Genomic DNA, 16,004 nt, shown 5'->3' on the forward strand with positions numbered 1-16,004 from the left:
TTGAGTATCTAGAATAACACCTAGGTAAGGTTGTGCTTGTGCTGGTTGAAGGTGTGATTTTAGGTAATTGAGAGTGAACCCTAGTGTATGTAGGGTTTCTCTCACATATTGAGTGTGTTGTTGGCATTGTGCAAAATTGTTAGATATTATTAGCCAATCGTCTAGATATGGAAAGACGTGAATATGTTGTTTTCTTAAGTAGTCTGCTACTATTGCTAGACATTTTGTGAACACTCTTGGAGCTGTTGTTATGCCGAATGGCAAAACTTTGAACTGGTAATGTTTTCCTGCTATGACGAATCTGAGGTATTTTTTCTGTAAGCTGGATGGATGGATGGATGGATGGATGGGTATGTGGAAATACGCATCTTTGAGGTCTAAAGCAGTCATGTAATCGTGTTTTTGTAGTAGTGGAATGACATCCTGCAGAGTTACCATGTGAAACTGTTCTGACAGGATGTATAGATTGAGAGGCCTGAGGTCCAATATGGGCCTGAGGGTGCCATCTTTTTTGGGAATGTGGAAGTATAGTGAATATACTTGTTCCCTGTTGAGAATGTGGAACCAATTCTATTGCTTGTTTTAATAGAAGAGATTGTACCTCTTCTTGCAGCAGAACGTTGTGTTTTGGGGACAATTTGTGGTGACGTGGTGGGATGTTTGGAGGAGTGGAGATTAATTCTAGGCAATAGCCATTGCGGATAATGGATCACACCCTATTGTCTGTGGTGATATTTTGCCAATGAGAGTAGAATTGCTGTAGTCTTCTCCCCACAGGAGATGTGTAGAGTAGAGGGGGAGAAGGAAGTCACTGCTTAGATGGTGTAGTGGTTTGTTTTGAGGCTTGGAACTTGTCTCTGTTCCTGTAATATTGTCCTTTGTAGGACCCCCTAAATCCCCCTCTTTGATATTGAGTTTGTTGTCCCTGCTTTGTGTGGGAGGTAGATGAGTCAGAGGATTGTGGCTTAAATCCTCCTCTAAACTGTGGTCTGCGAAAGGAGCCTTTATATGGTGTGGTATATAGTGCCCCCATTGCCTTAGCAGTGTCTGAGTCTTTTCTCAGTTTCTCTATAGTGATGTCTACTTCAGGGCCAAATAGATGTTTCTTATCAAAAGGCATATTAAGTACTGCCTGTTGCATTTCTGGTTTAAAACCAGAGGAACGCAGCCAAGCATGCCTTCTAATTGTAATGGCAGTGTTGACGCTTCTTGCAGCTGTATCAGCAGCATCAAGGGCAGGCCTTATCTGGTTATTGCTTATAGCCTGTCCCTTTTCTACCACTTGTTGCGCCCTTTTCTGATGCTCTTTTGGGAGGTGCTGTATAAAACCTTACATCTCATCCCAATGGGCTCTATCATATCTAGCCAGCAGTGCCTGAGAATTGGTAATTCTCCATTGGTTAGCCACTTGTGTGGCTACTCTTTTGCAAGCAGTATCCAAATGTTCTACTTTCTCTATCAGGAGGAGGAGCATCTGCTGATGACTGTCTCTTAGCTCTTTTTCTGGCCACGCTGACTACTACTGAGTCCGGAGGAACCTGGTGTGTTATATAGTCTGGGTCCGTAGGGGCAGGCTTATATTTTTTATCAATCCTAGGGATAATGACTCTAGCTTTGACAAGTTCACTAAAAATGTGTTCAGCATGTTTAACCATTCCCGGTAACATTGTGAGACACTGGTATCTGGAGTGAGTGGAAGACAGTGTTAAATAGAAAATCTTCTTCTAGGGGTTCAGAATGCATAAGCACCCACCCCATGATAAGCCGCTGCCCTAGAAACCACCTGAGTGTAGGCAGTAGTGTCTTCTGGTGGTGAAGGTTTTAAGGGGTAGAGGTCAGGATCATTATCTGGATTCGGATCAGGGTTATGGAGATCTCATAGGTCCACTGTATCTCCATGCGAGTATAGTGAGTTTGTGGGAGAAGGCAGTGGTGGTGGACTATTGTGAGGTGAAAACAAAAAGTTGTGGAGAGTGAGGAGGAGAAGTAGGGAGAGGTGCTGGTTTCTCCTTTTGTTTCTGCACTTTTGCTAGTGGTTGAGCATAATCTAACTCCTCATGAAAGGCCAGCTTTCTTTTAGTCTTTAAAGGAGGTGCAGTGAGGATTCAGCCAGTCTCCTTATGTATATGGATTCTCAATTGTCTTTCAGGCATAACCTCCAATACTGGCTCGATCTCAGTCTCTTCTTCTGAAGCTTTGTGAGATTCTTGCATGGGCTTTGAGATTTGCTTTAATTTTCTCGAAAGTCCTTGTTCCTCTGTAAATGAGGATTTTTCCGGCTCCGAAGTTTAGGTCTTTTTTGGTCCCGAAAAATAAGTCAGTTGTTTCGGCTCCGAAGTTGAATTTTCGACTCCCAAGAGTGAGGGTGTTTGCTGGAGTCCAAGGTGAAAGTTTTAGCCGGCTTGCTGGACTCTGAAGTGGACGGAGGAGTGGCCTTTTTTGGCCCCGATCCGGAAGGTCGGTCGCCAACAGTCTTTTTTCGGGCCGAAACATGGACTTCCGGCAGTGGTGTACCCAAGGCCTTCGGTTGTTTTTTATATAAGGTCATAGGGGCAGACGTACTCACATGCTTGTCCAGGCGTGATGGGTCTATCATCTTCCGATTCTTGTTCAGAGTCGGTGTCTCGGATGGAGACTGCAGTCTTGCCCTGCTCTTCCTCCATGACGTTGAGATGTTCGGTGCTCTTGGATGCCATTTCTAGTCTTCGGGCCCTGCGATCTCTTAGGGTCTTCTTCAATCGAAACGATCGACAGGCTTCGCAGTCTTCCTCCCGATGGTCTGGAGAAAAGCACAAATTACAAACCAGGTGTTGGTTTGTATATGGGTACTTTGCGTGGCACAGAGGGCAGAATCGGAATGGAGTCCGATCCATCAGGCTTTCCATGCGGTAGGCGCGAATAGGCCCGAGTCAGACGCACGTGCCGCGAAGAAAAAAAAAATCGATTCCGACGGTACTACCGGTTAGATGCTGGATGGGAATTGCGATAGAAACAATATCGACGAATAACTAGGTTTTCTAAGGTTTTCCGATTAGAAATCTCGGAGCGAGAGAAAACACGTCCGAACCCGAGAGCGGAAAGAAAACAGTCTAACTATGGAGACTATGCCCATTAGCACTGTAACTGAGAGGAGTCGTCACTCAGTCCCATGACTCAGAAAATACTTCTTTGAAGAAAAACAACTTGTAACACTCCGAGTCCAACACTAGATGTCAGAAGAGATATGCATAGCATGTGTATCTGCAGCTACACATGCCATCAAACACATATATATATATATATCTTTCATAGTGCAGTCAAAGGCGAATCAATAAAACACGTCTGCCATTCTTGCACATTTGCACTCTGTATGATGGTAGAGTTTGAAAATAAAATCTGTGCCTCATACCGATCACAGTACTGCCTCTTGTTGGGCTTGTGAAGTTACAATAAAGAAGTAGAAGTGAAGGGGGAAGGGGAAACAGGTGTATTGAAAAATAAAACATTTTGGGATATTTACAAGTGCCAGCCTGAAGGTGGGGAATGATGTTAAAGTAACTGATGCAATCCTGAAAGACAAACTTTATGCTAACAATACAGTTCACCAGATCAGCTTCTTGTCAAATGTATTATTGTCCGAGTCCCATTCCTGCTGACTCCTGCTGTACTGAGTAATGTTATGCTATATTGATTTGTATTGTGCACTCATCACCCAAGAGGGTATCCAGGCACTTGAGCATGCATAGGTCTGTGATCCCAAAGCTATTCCTATGAAGAGCCAGGCCTTCAGCTTCTTTCGGAAACTCAAGAAGTGAGGAGGAGGCTCTGATCTGTCAATGGAGGTCGTTCTATGGCTTAGGAGCAATGCAGGAGAATAAGTGACCTCTAGTTTTGCTTGTGCAGATGCGGGAAATGTGTGCAAGTGTCTGGTGGGTAGGTGAAAGTGTATCTGGCTCTTCAGGTATTCTGGTCCTGTTTTGTTCCAGGCTTTGCATGTGTGCTTGAGATGTTTGAATTGATTGAACTTGCAAATGGGGAGCCAGTGAAACTTCCTGAGGTGAGGTGTGATGTGGGTGCAGCATAGGGGGTCGAGTATGGGTCTTTCAGCGGTGTCAGGATTATCTGCAGGCTGTGTAGGAGTTGTTTGGAGATTCCCAGCATAGAGTGTTGCTGTAGTCCAGCCTGCTGGTGATGATTGCTTGCATTTTAAGATTTATTTGCAGCATGTGCAGCATGCATAGGATGTGGAAGCAGGAGGGGCACACTGCATTGATTTGAGCAAAGTTCTCAGCACTAGCTTGGAGTATTTCAAAGTTGTGAATCTCAGCATAGCATTAATTGGGTACAAAAAAAAACCTATCAGCAATAAAAATGATGAATTCATTTGATGACCTATTGTAGGAAAATACCACTGTTGGCATGGTTACCCCTCACTTTTTGCCAAGTGTTGATGCCAACTTTGATTAAAAGTGAGCTGGGATCCTGCAAACCAGGACCCAGCACCAGTGATTTTTCCCAAAAACTATATCATTGTTTCCACAATTGGCACAACCCTGGCACAGTTAAGTCCCTTGTAAAAGGTACCCATGGTACCAAGCGCCCTGAGGCCAGGCAATGTCTCTAAGGGCTGCAGCATGTATTATGCCACCCTAGGGGACCCCTCACCAAGCACATGTACACTGCCTTGCAGCTTGTGTGTGCTGGTGGGGAGAAAAAGACAAAGTCGACATGGCACCCCTCTCAGAGTACCATGCCCACAAACTACTGCCTGTGGCATAGGTAAGTCACCCCTCTAGCAGACCTTACAACCCTAAGGCAGGGTGCACTATACCACAGGTGAGGGCATAGCTGCATGAGCAATATGCCCCTACAGTGTCTACGTTCATTCTTAGACATTGTAAGTACAGTGTAGCCATATTGAGTATATGGTCTGGGAGTTTGTCATTATGAATTTCACATCTATTTAAGGGCTTCACTGAATACTGGGAAATTTGGTATCATACTTCTCAGCACAATAAACCCACACTGATACCAGTGTGGGATTTATTGAACAATGCACACAGAGAGCATCTTCGAAATGCCCCCTGTAAGCTAGCTAAACTGCTAGTGTAGGACTGACCGGTCTGTGCCAGCCTAGCACTTTCAGACATGTTTCTGACCATATGGGGTGAGAGCCTTTGTGTACTCTGTGGTCAGAAACAAAGTCTGTCCTGGGTGGAGGTGCTTCACACCTCCCCCCTACAGGAACTGTAACACCTGGTGGTGAGCCTCAAAGGCTCAAGCCTTGGATTACAGTGCACCAGGGCACTCCAGCTAGTGGAGCTGCCCGCCCCTCCTGGACAAAGCCCCGCTTTTGGGAAGAAGTCTGGCAGGAATATTAGGAAAACTAGGGAGGAGTAACCACCCCAGCCAGGACCTCCCCTAAGGTATCCAGAGCAGAGGTGGCCCCCTCCCTGCAGAATCCTTGGTTTGGAGAACAGGGACCAATACGATTTGTTTTGTGCCCCCCTCCCCAAAGGGAGTGGGTACGAAGAGGGTGAAGCCACCCTCAGGGACAGTAGCCATTGGCTACTGCCCTCGGACCACTAAAATACCCCTATATCTAGGATTTAAGGGCCTCCCTGAACCCAGCTCACCAGATTCTTGGTGACCTAACAAGAAGAAGGACTGCTAAGCTGAAACCTCCAGGAGAGAAGAAGGAAGACAACAACTGATTTGGTCCCAGCCCTATCGGCCTGTCTCCTGCTTCAAAGAACCTGCAAAAGAACAGGGTTGCATCCAGCGGGACCAGCGGCCTCTGCCAAGCTCCAGAGGACTGCCCTGCACCCCAGAAGGACCAAGAACTCCTGTGGACAGCGACCCTGTCCAAGAAGAAACCAACAACTAAGGACTCCCATCTCACCCCGAATGCGTGAGTCCTAACCACTACTCTGCACCCTACGCCCACGGCCCATGTCCAGGTAGTCCAACCAGCTAGAGAGGATCCCCAGGCGATTCTGAGCAAGGGCCCACCCTGGGTTGACGTCTCCACCCCTCCACGACGACACTTGCTGATGGAATTGTGAGGACCCGCTGACCACGAAAGCTCCGGACAAAGATATCCGATGCCAAAGGACGCACTGCAACCGCAGCCCCCAGGCCTTGGAGACACTGACACCCGATGCAGCCACGTTCAGCAGGTGGCCCTCCTCCCTGTCCAACTGGTGGTGTGCCGGAGACACCTCCCTAGACCTCGCCTGTAGCCTCTGAGTAACTCCCGGAATCACCTCATAGACCCACATTGGAAGCCCAACATCCTGTTTGCACCCTGCACCTGGCTGCCCCTGTGCCACTGAGGGTGCATGTTTTGTGCCTAATTGTGGCCCCTCTGGTGCTCCTCTAATCCCACTGGTCTGCCCTCTGAGTCGCAGGTACTTACCTGTAGACAAACCTTATTCCGAGTACCCCCTGTCTCCATAGAAGCCCACGTTAAAATTGCTCATCTTTGACCTCTGCACCCAGCCGGCCCTGTGGTGCAGAGTTGTGGTGGGTGTTTGAGGATAACTTGAACCCTAACCGTTGGACTTCCTAAAACTAAGAGACTGAAACTGTAAGTGTTGTACTTACCTGCAAAATGAACTAACATTTCTTCCCCCAGGAACTGTTGCTGAAAATTGCAGTGTCCATTTTTAAAACAGATAATTGCCAATATTTCAGAAACTGTATGACTTAGCAATTTCAAACAAAGTACTGTTGATACATGGGAGAAATACGAATCTATTGAAATACCTACCTGCAACTTGAATCATGTGGTTCTAAGAAAAGATATTTTTGATATATAAAAAACATTGGTCTGGAGTTAAGTCATTGAGTGTGTGCTTCTTCTATTGTCTGTGTGTGTTCAACAAATGCTTTGCACTACCCTCTGATAAGCCTAACTGCTCGACCACCCTACCACAAAAGAGAGCATTAGTATTATCTACTTTAGCCTCTGTTAAGCCTCCGGGGAACTCCTGGACTCTGTGCACACTATATCTCATTTTGATATAGTTTATAAGGAGCCAGCTTCCTACGCCTAGGGTAACTAACTACTTTCGTGTATAGAAACAAATGCTAACTACTGAGGGGTGCCTAAAATGTTAATTTACATTTTTATTTCAATTTATTTTTGATGCAGATAACGATCATTACAAAAACAAAATCTGCGAAATTAAAACATTTTGTTAAATGTGTTTGAAGTAGTCTTAAAAAGGTCTACGGACACAGTAAACTAGTCTTTTTGCAAAAATGGCTTAAAAAATTTGCAAATGTTGACTTACATAGTAGATAAAATTGTATGATTACACAAAACAAAGAAATTATTTCGGTGAATATCGCGTTTCACTCAAGTTCTATTTCGCTCTGCCAACGTGCCTCGCTATCTGCAATACCCAAGAGTTGACATCTGTCCTCTGCCTGCTTCAAATTAGAATACTTTTCTCTGTCTTTAACACCTCAAAGCCAATTCCGCCATTACATTCACTGCTCCACTTTCATTATCTCAGATGGGAAGCATTCAGTTATGAACAGCAGGACGCGCATCCCATGCTGCGAGATGGACGCACCAAGTCAAGCTCTCAAACGCCAATTTATTGTGCTGTAATGTTTAGGGTACGGAAAGACCTCCAGTTGATACGACACAAGGGAGCTGAAAATAATGAGACTGGAGAAAAAACAAACGTGTGCGTCTGTGCAGATTTAACCCCATTTAATTACTCTATTATTTCAGTTATTTCCACATTACTCGGGGTCCATCCAGATGAGATTTGAAGGGATATAAATAATAGGATACCGCTGTGCTGGTAGATGTGACACCAAAGAAACCTTGGCGTTTCTATAAAAATACCTACTGGATGCGAATAAACTATGAAATGGACTGAAAATTACGTATGCTCTATTCCAAGGTACAGTGACCAGAGCAACACGCAATTTACACTTCGGCATGAGTTTTGCATGATGCACAATTCGAATAATGGGAAATGTTTCGCCGACAAAATGAACTGATGCTCTAGTTTCCGTTACTGCAGTCCTGCCCAATCAAATCAAACACTGAAATGTAAAATGCACTAATAACTGTGCTCACCTAAAAGCATGATAAAAACTGTCAAAGTTAAAAAAAAACACGCATGCCACAAATGTGACAGCCAGTGTATATGTTTGATTAAATCAGAATTTACACAGAAAATACATTTATTGTTTTAATAACTTTTGATGAATCTGCAGAAAACTTTCCAATGGAAAATTTGGCCCAATTTGGGTTCTGCGTGCAAGTTGCAAACGGATATGAAAGTGGAGAGGTAAAAAAGGCGATAAAAAGTAACATTTTACAATTTAATTTCCATAGGATTCTTTGCCCTACAATACGGGAAAAACGGAATTACACTAAAAGTATCATAAATTTAGAATTTTACTCAAGGAAGTCCCTTTGCTTGGTTTAGTGTAAATCAGTTTAGTAGTTTTCCAGAAATTAACCGAATTTGCATCCTTCCCGTCAGACGTGTATTCCCTTGGAACTGAGAAAATACCCAAAACGTTTTTAAAAAAAAGTGTTTGCAAGAAAGCATGTGTTCCTTTTTTCTAAAACAGGCACATACAAAAGGCTTTTTTGTAACAAGATCCCCCTTGTCCCACCTTTCGGGAACAGGCAGAGTTGCAGATAAAAACAAATCACAGCAGTTTTTCAATTTTCTAAGAGGTAGACAGACTTTAGAATAACGCACACTGTCACAGGTGTAAATTGCACAAGTTGAAATGGTAAACTAATGAAAGTAGGAAAAATAGAGAAAGGTGACATAGTATTAACCGTATGGGATTTGACAATCTGTCTGAAGTACAAAAGTAATACAATGTTACGTTTGTCTGACTCTTCTGGGTGCAGGGATGTATAGTGTTCTTTGGTTGTACTGAAACACAATGCTCAAAGCCACCAACCGGGCTGCAGATTGTAATGATTTTCACTGCCAGGCATCAATTCATAAGGTAAAATCCAGAAGTCTAAAATTTAGTAAAATACGGACTTGACCAAGGGACAGGACGCTTCAAAAATCCACTTGTCCCTTTTGGCGACAAGGAATGAGGTGACAAATTATGGCAGTATTCTCACTTTATCAGAGCTTTGATAGCCTCTCCAGTAGTGCTAGGGCTCTTGTTATATTAGGGTTTGGGTTCTTGCAAGACTGTGATTTTGTCAATTTTCTACAATCCTACGTATAGTCGTGGGAAGCAGTAGTTTCAGGGTAGGAATGTCTTTTGAGTCTGTGCACATTCATAAACCTACAGGTTTAAACATATTCACCAAATCCTGCCAATCGCTTCCAACATTAAAACAAGTTGTAAATTTACTCCAGACAAAAGCAAGAGCATAGCCTGTTTGATTACTGCATTCACAGATTAAATTTAGCTACTTAAAATTTTAACTGATGATATGAACATTAAAAACAGTCCTCCACAGGAAAAAAAAGAGGTCCAAACCTTCTGATTTTCCTCTACTTCATTTCTCATTTCTTGGTTAACAGTAATCCTGGTCAGTGATCTGTGAAAATAAAAGATATTCAATTATTTGTATCCACAGCAGCAAAGAAAACACAATAGCATTCTAATTTGAGTTTTTTTCATTTAGTCAGTTATTGCTTTTAAATATGAATGCATGAATACATGCATAGCTTTGCTGACTGGTGTTTGATAATCCCTGGTTCTTAATTCTCAGTTGGAACACCTGGCAACGCAGTTGCATGTATTGAAACATTTTCTTGTATTAACCTCAAACCTGTGATTAAACAACTCAAAGTTTAATGGTCTGCTATAAAGCTACAATTGGGCAAGACAGTGTGGTCCCCTCATCTATTGCGCTGTCGAAGGTTGTTGAACAGTCTGGATTATGAACACTGGGGCAATTGGAGACGGTAAAGCAGAAGCACTTTATAGCTGTGCTCCAGTACTTCAGAGTGCCATTTGCTTAAGCATCAGGCATGCTTTTGTTACCCCGATTCATGAGTCAATGTAACAATGTATGCACATATACTCTTAAGAAAACTATGGGCATGATTTTGAGTTTGGCATATAGGTATTTACTCATCAGGGTGATCTAGTAAAGTACTCTGTCACCCTGTGGCGAGGGCTCACCTGCCAAATTTTGAGATGTGCGCTGTCCCAGTGGACATCTCTGGCATTTACAGGAACCACCATCATGGCGGTTCCTGTAAATGCTTTGAAAGTTTGACAAACGGGTCCGTCAACATGATGGAGCCTTGCAACAAACTTTCAATGTTTTTTTTATTTTCAAAAAGAAAATCCAAAAGCGGGTTTTAATTTTTGAAAATGAAAAAAAAGACATCCGTACCATGGCTTGGTTATGATACACCCAGTTATGTCATATTTTGATTCTCTCTGGTAACACATCCTGATGATCCAACATGTAGATAACATTGAGATTCAGTATTATCTAAGGCCACGAACATATTGATTTAAAGCCATGAGACATTTTGGACAGGATATGTTTGCCCATTAGAAGTGAAAAGGTGTCACACTAGAAATAGGTCACTGTCTATAAACAAAGCTAGTTTTTAATGTTTTGATCTATTTCTCATCTTTTAATACTTTAATTCTGCCTAGTCCTTTGAGATAGTTCTGTATCCAACATAAATATTAAATGGAGAAAACACATTTTATTTGGGGATAAAATTACTCATAGTGGGGGCTTTTAATTTACCTTAGTACTGGTTGAGTAAGCTAGGTACCTGAACAAAATAAGGTTCTCATTTTGACTTTGGCAGTCAATTTCCCTGACTGCCAAAGCCAAACCCGCAACCAGACTGCCAGTGCTGGTGGTCTGCAGACCGCCATACTACAAGTGCTGGCAGCCGTCCACCATCTTTGTGTGTGTGTGTCTGCGGAGTGGGGTGGAGAATGTGTGCGTGTATGCAAGTGAATGTGAATGTGTGTGTGCGTGTATATGTGTGCATGTATGGGGGTGTCTGTGTGGATTAATGTGAGTGGAGATGTCGGAGTGCATGTATGCGTATGCTGAATGGGTGTGTATGTGAATACATGCGTGTGAGAAGGAGTGGGGGTCTGTTTGTGAGTGTGTGGATGGGTGAGGGGGTGTGTGTGCATGTGTGGGGACATGTTTGCATATGTGTGCCGGCAACAGGAAGTGAGATTCCTGTCACCGAGTGTGTGACTGCCAGGGTGGCAGGGTGACCACCAGGGTTTTTGAGGCAGGGTGACCGCCAAGGAAAACCTGGCGGTTTGCAGCCCCGTAATCCAGCTGAGGCCTGCCGCCGGGTTGGAGGTGTTCACCACCAGCCGTGGTGGTGCGACTGCCCGGGCGGACCAGGCAGGGTTGTGGAGATTTGACGTTTGCCAAGCCCCACAACTCTTAATGTGGCGGTCCTTACCGCCAGCTTCGCGGCACTAGGATTGCCACGGCAAGGCTTGCGGCCTTTTGTAGGGTTTAGGCATTCAATAAAATCATTATACATGCACTCTGTCACTGATCTGAGCAACCATGCATCCATTTATCCATCCATCAATTCATTCTTACATTCACCCTATGACAGAACCACAATAAAATACAGCCAAACTCAACAGCACACAAAAGATAAATTTAAATATAGTAGAAAAAAGAAAACATCCAGACTTAAACACACATCAGGTGTATACTTGCACTAACAAAACCAATCATAGCAGCATGTGTCTGTCTCACAGAAATATTATAAATAGTCTATTGTTGTGTTAAAGTTCCAGTATGGCCTTCACATTTAGAAATAATACATTAGCCATCTTGTAACTGTAAAACAATGATACAATATGGACAACAAATTCCCTAATGTTCTCTTGGTTTAGACAAAGTGGTCAGGAGAGATGGGAGCACTGCAGATGAAATGAGCGGCAAGCAAGAGACCTGTTAGCACTGCCTAGAGAGCTGTAGTATCCTATTAAGAAACATTAAAATAAAAAGAGGAAAAGCACAGAAATGGGAGGAGAAAACTGAAACCTGAACGCTGGTCAACCAACCCAGAAACTAAAGCACACTCAGTTTCAGGTTGATGTATACATTTGACCAGAAAATGTCATCATTCACAGGGCAAGAAAGTCAAGGACTAAGTTGGACTGAACCATTATCCCATGCAGTATGCCGACATGGATGGAAACAGAGTGTAAATTACACTCAGACTGACCAATGGCTGCTCAGAGTTAAAAGCCGTCTATGAATCTATACGGGTATATATATATATATATATATATATATATATATATATATATATATATATATATATATAAATAATTTAATGATGTTTTTACTACAAGATCCTGGAAGACAACTAAAAAGAAAATCTAGTAAGAATTAATACAGTAAAAATGTTCTCCTCTAGGAATGGTCAGTGGCGGCTACCAACACCAAAAACAGTCAGTAAAAAGGTAATCTGTGGCATTTCATTTAACAGAATACCTACTTGTAGGTTTAATTGCAAAGAAATAACAATTCACCCTTACATGCCTATTGGCTATAACATATGCTTTTCACAATCAATATAGGCCTCACTTAGATACTGGCAGATGGGTTACTCCATCCGAACAGGTGATGGATATCCCGTCTGCCGAAATCTAAATCACATTATTTCCTATAGGATTTAGATTTCAGCGGACGGGATATCCATCACCATTGTGACAGAGTAACCCCTCTGACAATTTTTAAATCAGGCACAAAGTTAGGCCTACTGAGTTTATTATAATCTTTCATAATAAACAGATCACAGCTGTAGCAGTGAAAATATGTTTCCTAGCGAACCAATTAAGCCTTTCCACAAAGCAACCATAAGCATACAGTTATAGGCCCTCATTACGACCCTGGCGGTCCAAAGAACGCCAGGGCTGCAGTGGCGGTCTCACCGCTGACGGGCCCGGTGGTGAAGACATTCATATTACGAGGTTGGTGGTTTGGCCGAAGCCAAAATGCCAAATCCCAGCCCATCCTGTTGCTTTTCCACAGTCCGCCGGGCTGGAGGTGAGAACCTTTAGCACGGAGAACCCTGCAATACCGTCAGTGGTATTACCAGGCAGGAGATCGCCAACATTTTCCTGGGGGTTGCACCGCCAGAAAAATGCTGGCAACTTTGCATCCTGGCAACAGGAATAAGCATTTCTGTCGCCAGGACACACTTGCACACACATCAACATACCTCCAAACATGCACCTAAACACTCCTACACACACACACGAACACACCCCCATGCACCCATGCAAACTTGACATACACACCCATTCACACTCCCACCTCACAAATACACGGCTGCATGCACATATACACCCCCCTCCACAACGCATAAAGGCATCCAAGCATTCATACTTTCAAAGATGCAGTCACAATCAGCCCCACATTCATACATTGTGAGGAAATGCCTTCCTTGACATGGTTACCCCCGGAATTTTTGCCTTTTATGGATGCCAGTTATGATTGAAAGTGTGCTGGGATCCTGCTAACCAGGCCCCAGCACCAGTGTTCTTTCCCTAAACTGTACCTTTGTTCCCACAATTGGCACAGCCCTGGCACACAGATAAGTCCCTTGTAAATGGTACCCCTGGTACCAAGTGCCCTGTGGCCAGGGAAGGTCTCTAAGGGCTGCAGCATGTATTTTGCCACCCTGGGGACCCCTCACTCAGCACATGCACACTGCCTCACAGCTTGTGTGTGCTGGTGGGGAGAAAATGACTAAGTCGACATGGCACTCCACTCAGGGTGCCGGGACCACCCCTCAATGCCTGTGGCATAGGTAAGTCACCCCTCTAGCAGGTCTTACTGCCCTAAGGCAGGGTGCACTATACCTCAGTTGAGGGCATAGTTGCATGATCACTATGCCCCTACAGTGTCTAAGGAAAACCTTAGACATTGTAAGTGCAGGATAGACATAAAGAGTACATGGGCTGGGATTCTGTCAATTACGAACTCCACAGTTTCATAATGGCTACACTGAAATCTGGGAAGTTTGGTATCACACTTCTCAGCACAATAAATGCACACTGATGCCAGTGTGGGATTTATTGTAAAATACACCCAGAGGGCATCCAAGAGATGCCCCCTGAATACCAGTCTGACTCCTAGTGCTAGGCTGACCAGTTTCTGCCAGCCTGCCACAACCAGACATGTTTCTGGCCACATGGGGTGAGTGCCTTTGTCACTCTGTGGCCAGGAACAAAGCCTATACTGGGTGGAGGTGCTTCTCACCTCCCCCTGCAGGAACTGTAACACCTGGCGGTGAGCCTCAAAGGCTCATGCCTTTTGTTACAGCACCCCAGGGCATCATCCCAGCTAGTGGAGATGCCTGCCCCTCCGGCCACTGCCCCCACTTTTGGCAGCAATGCAGGAGGGGATAGTGAGAAAAACAAGGAGGAGTCACCTACCAGTCAGGACAGCCCCTAAGTTGCCCCTGCCTTTAGAACTCCTCCATCGTAAGTTTGGAGGATTCTCCTAATAGGATTAGGCATGTGCCCCCCTTCCCTCAGGAAGGAGGCACAAGGAGGGTGTAGCCACCCTCAAGGGCACACCCCTAAATTTAGTATTAAGGGGCGACCCTGAACCCAGGAAATCAGATTCCTGCAACTTACAACAAGAAGAAGGACTGCTGATCTGAAAGCCCGCAGAGACGACGAAGACGACAACTGAGTTGGCCCCAGCCCTAATGGCCTGTCTCCAGACTCAAAGAACCTGCACAGCAACGCATCCGACAGGGACCAGCGACCTCTGAGGACTCAAAGGACTGCCCTGAACCTGAGGGACCAAGAAACTCCAGAGAACAGCAGCACTGTTCAAAAGCTGCAACAACTTTGCAACAAAGAAACAACTATTAAAGAACTCTTGTTTCCCGCCGGAAGCGTGAGACTTCACACTCTGCACCCGACGCTCCTGGCTTGAGTTCAGGAGAACGAACACTGCAGAGAGGACTCCCAGGCGACTACAAAGACGTGGACACCCTGAGTCGACCCTCCTGCACCCCACAGCGACGCCTGCAGAGAAGATCCAGAGGATTCACCTGACCGCGACTGACTGATAACAAAGGAACCAACACCTAGACCAAGCATTGCACCCACAGTCCCCAGGACCGAGAGGAACCACCTACCAGTGCAGGAGTGACCAGCAGGTGGCCCTCATCCTAGCCCCAGTCGGTGGCTGGCCCGAGAAGCCCCACTGCATCACTTAAGGGACCTCCGATTCCCTACATTGCTTTCAATAGCAAACCTGATGCCTACTTTGCCTACTGCACCCTGCCACCCCTGTGCCGCTGAGGGTGTGTTTTGTGGGCTTGTGTGTCCCCCCCCTCCCCCAGTGCTCTACAAAAAACCCCAGGTCTGCTCCCTGAGGACTTACCTGCTAGCAGACTGGAACCGGAGCACCCCTGTTCTCCATAGGCGCCTATGTGTTTTAGGCCCTCCTTTGACCTCTGCACCTGACCGACCCTGTGTTGCTGGTATGGTGGATTTAGGGGTGCCATGAACCCCCAACGGTGGGCTGCCTATACCCAGGAGACTGACTGTGTAAGTGCTTTACTTACCTGAGAAACCTAACCAAACTTACCTCACCCAGGAACTGTTGATTTTTGCAGTGTCCACTTTTAAAATAGCTTATTGCCATTTTAACCAAAACTGTGTGTACTACTGTTTTAAATCAAAGTTCAATACTTACCTGTGTGAAGTACCTTGCATTTTATGTACTTACCTCAAATCCTGAATCTTGTGGTTCTAAAATAAATTAAGAAATGAAAATGTCACTTACCCAGTGTACATCTGTTCGTGGCATCAGTCGCTGAGATTCACATGGTATGCATGAGCTCGCCATCTGGTGTTGGGTCGGAGTGTTACAAGTTGTTTTTCTTCGAAGAAGTGTTTTCGAGTCACGGGACCGAGTGACTCCACCTTCTGTGCTCATTGCGCATGGGCGTCGACTCCATCTTCGATTGTTTTCCCCGCAGAGGGTGAGGTAGGAGTTGTACTATAGTAATAGTGCCCGCGCA

General features: G+C 44.8%; 1 protein-coding gene across 1 annotated transcript in view; it reads right to left on the reverse strand.

Moving 5' to 3' along the window:
* UGGT2 (UDP-glucose glycoprotein glucosyltransferase 2) overlaps window positions 1-16,004 on the reverse strand; it is a 1,372,316-nt gene that overhangs the window by 939,720 nt on the left and 416,592 nt on the right. Inside the window, exon 10 of the mRNA XM_069204567.1 lies at window positions 9,469-9,529. Coding sequence (XP_069060668.1) covers window positions 9,469-9,529 — 61 coding nt within the window. The remainder of the gene's footprint in view (window positions 1-9,468; window positions 9,530-16,004) is intronic.

The sequence above is a fragment of the Pleurodeles waltl genome, chromosome 8 (assembly GCF_031143425.1).
Source record: "Pleurodeles waltl isolate 20211129_DDA chromosome 8, aPleWal1.hap1.20221129, whole genome shotgun sequence".
In the NCBI taxonomy this organism is placed as follows: domain Eukaryota; kingdom Metazoa; phylum Chordata; class Amphibia; order Caudata; family Salamandridae; genus Pleurodeles; species Pleurodeles waltl.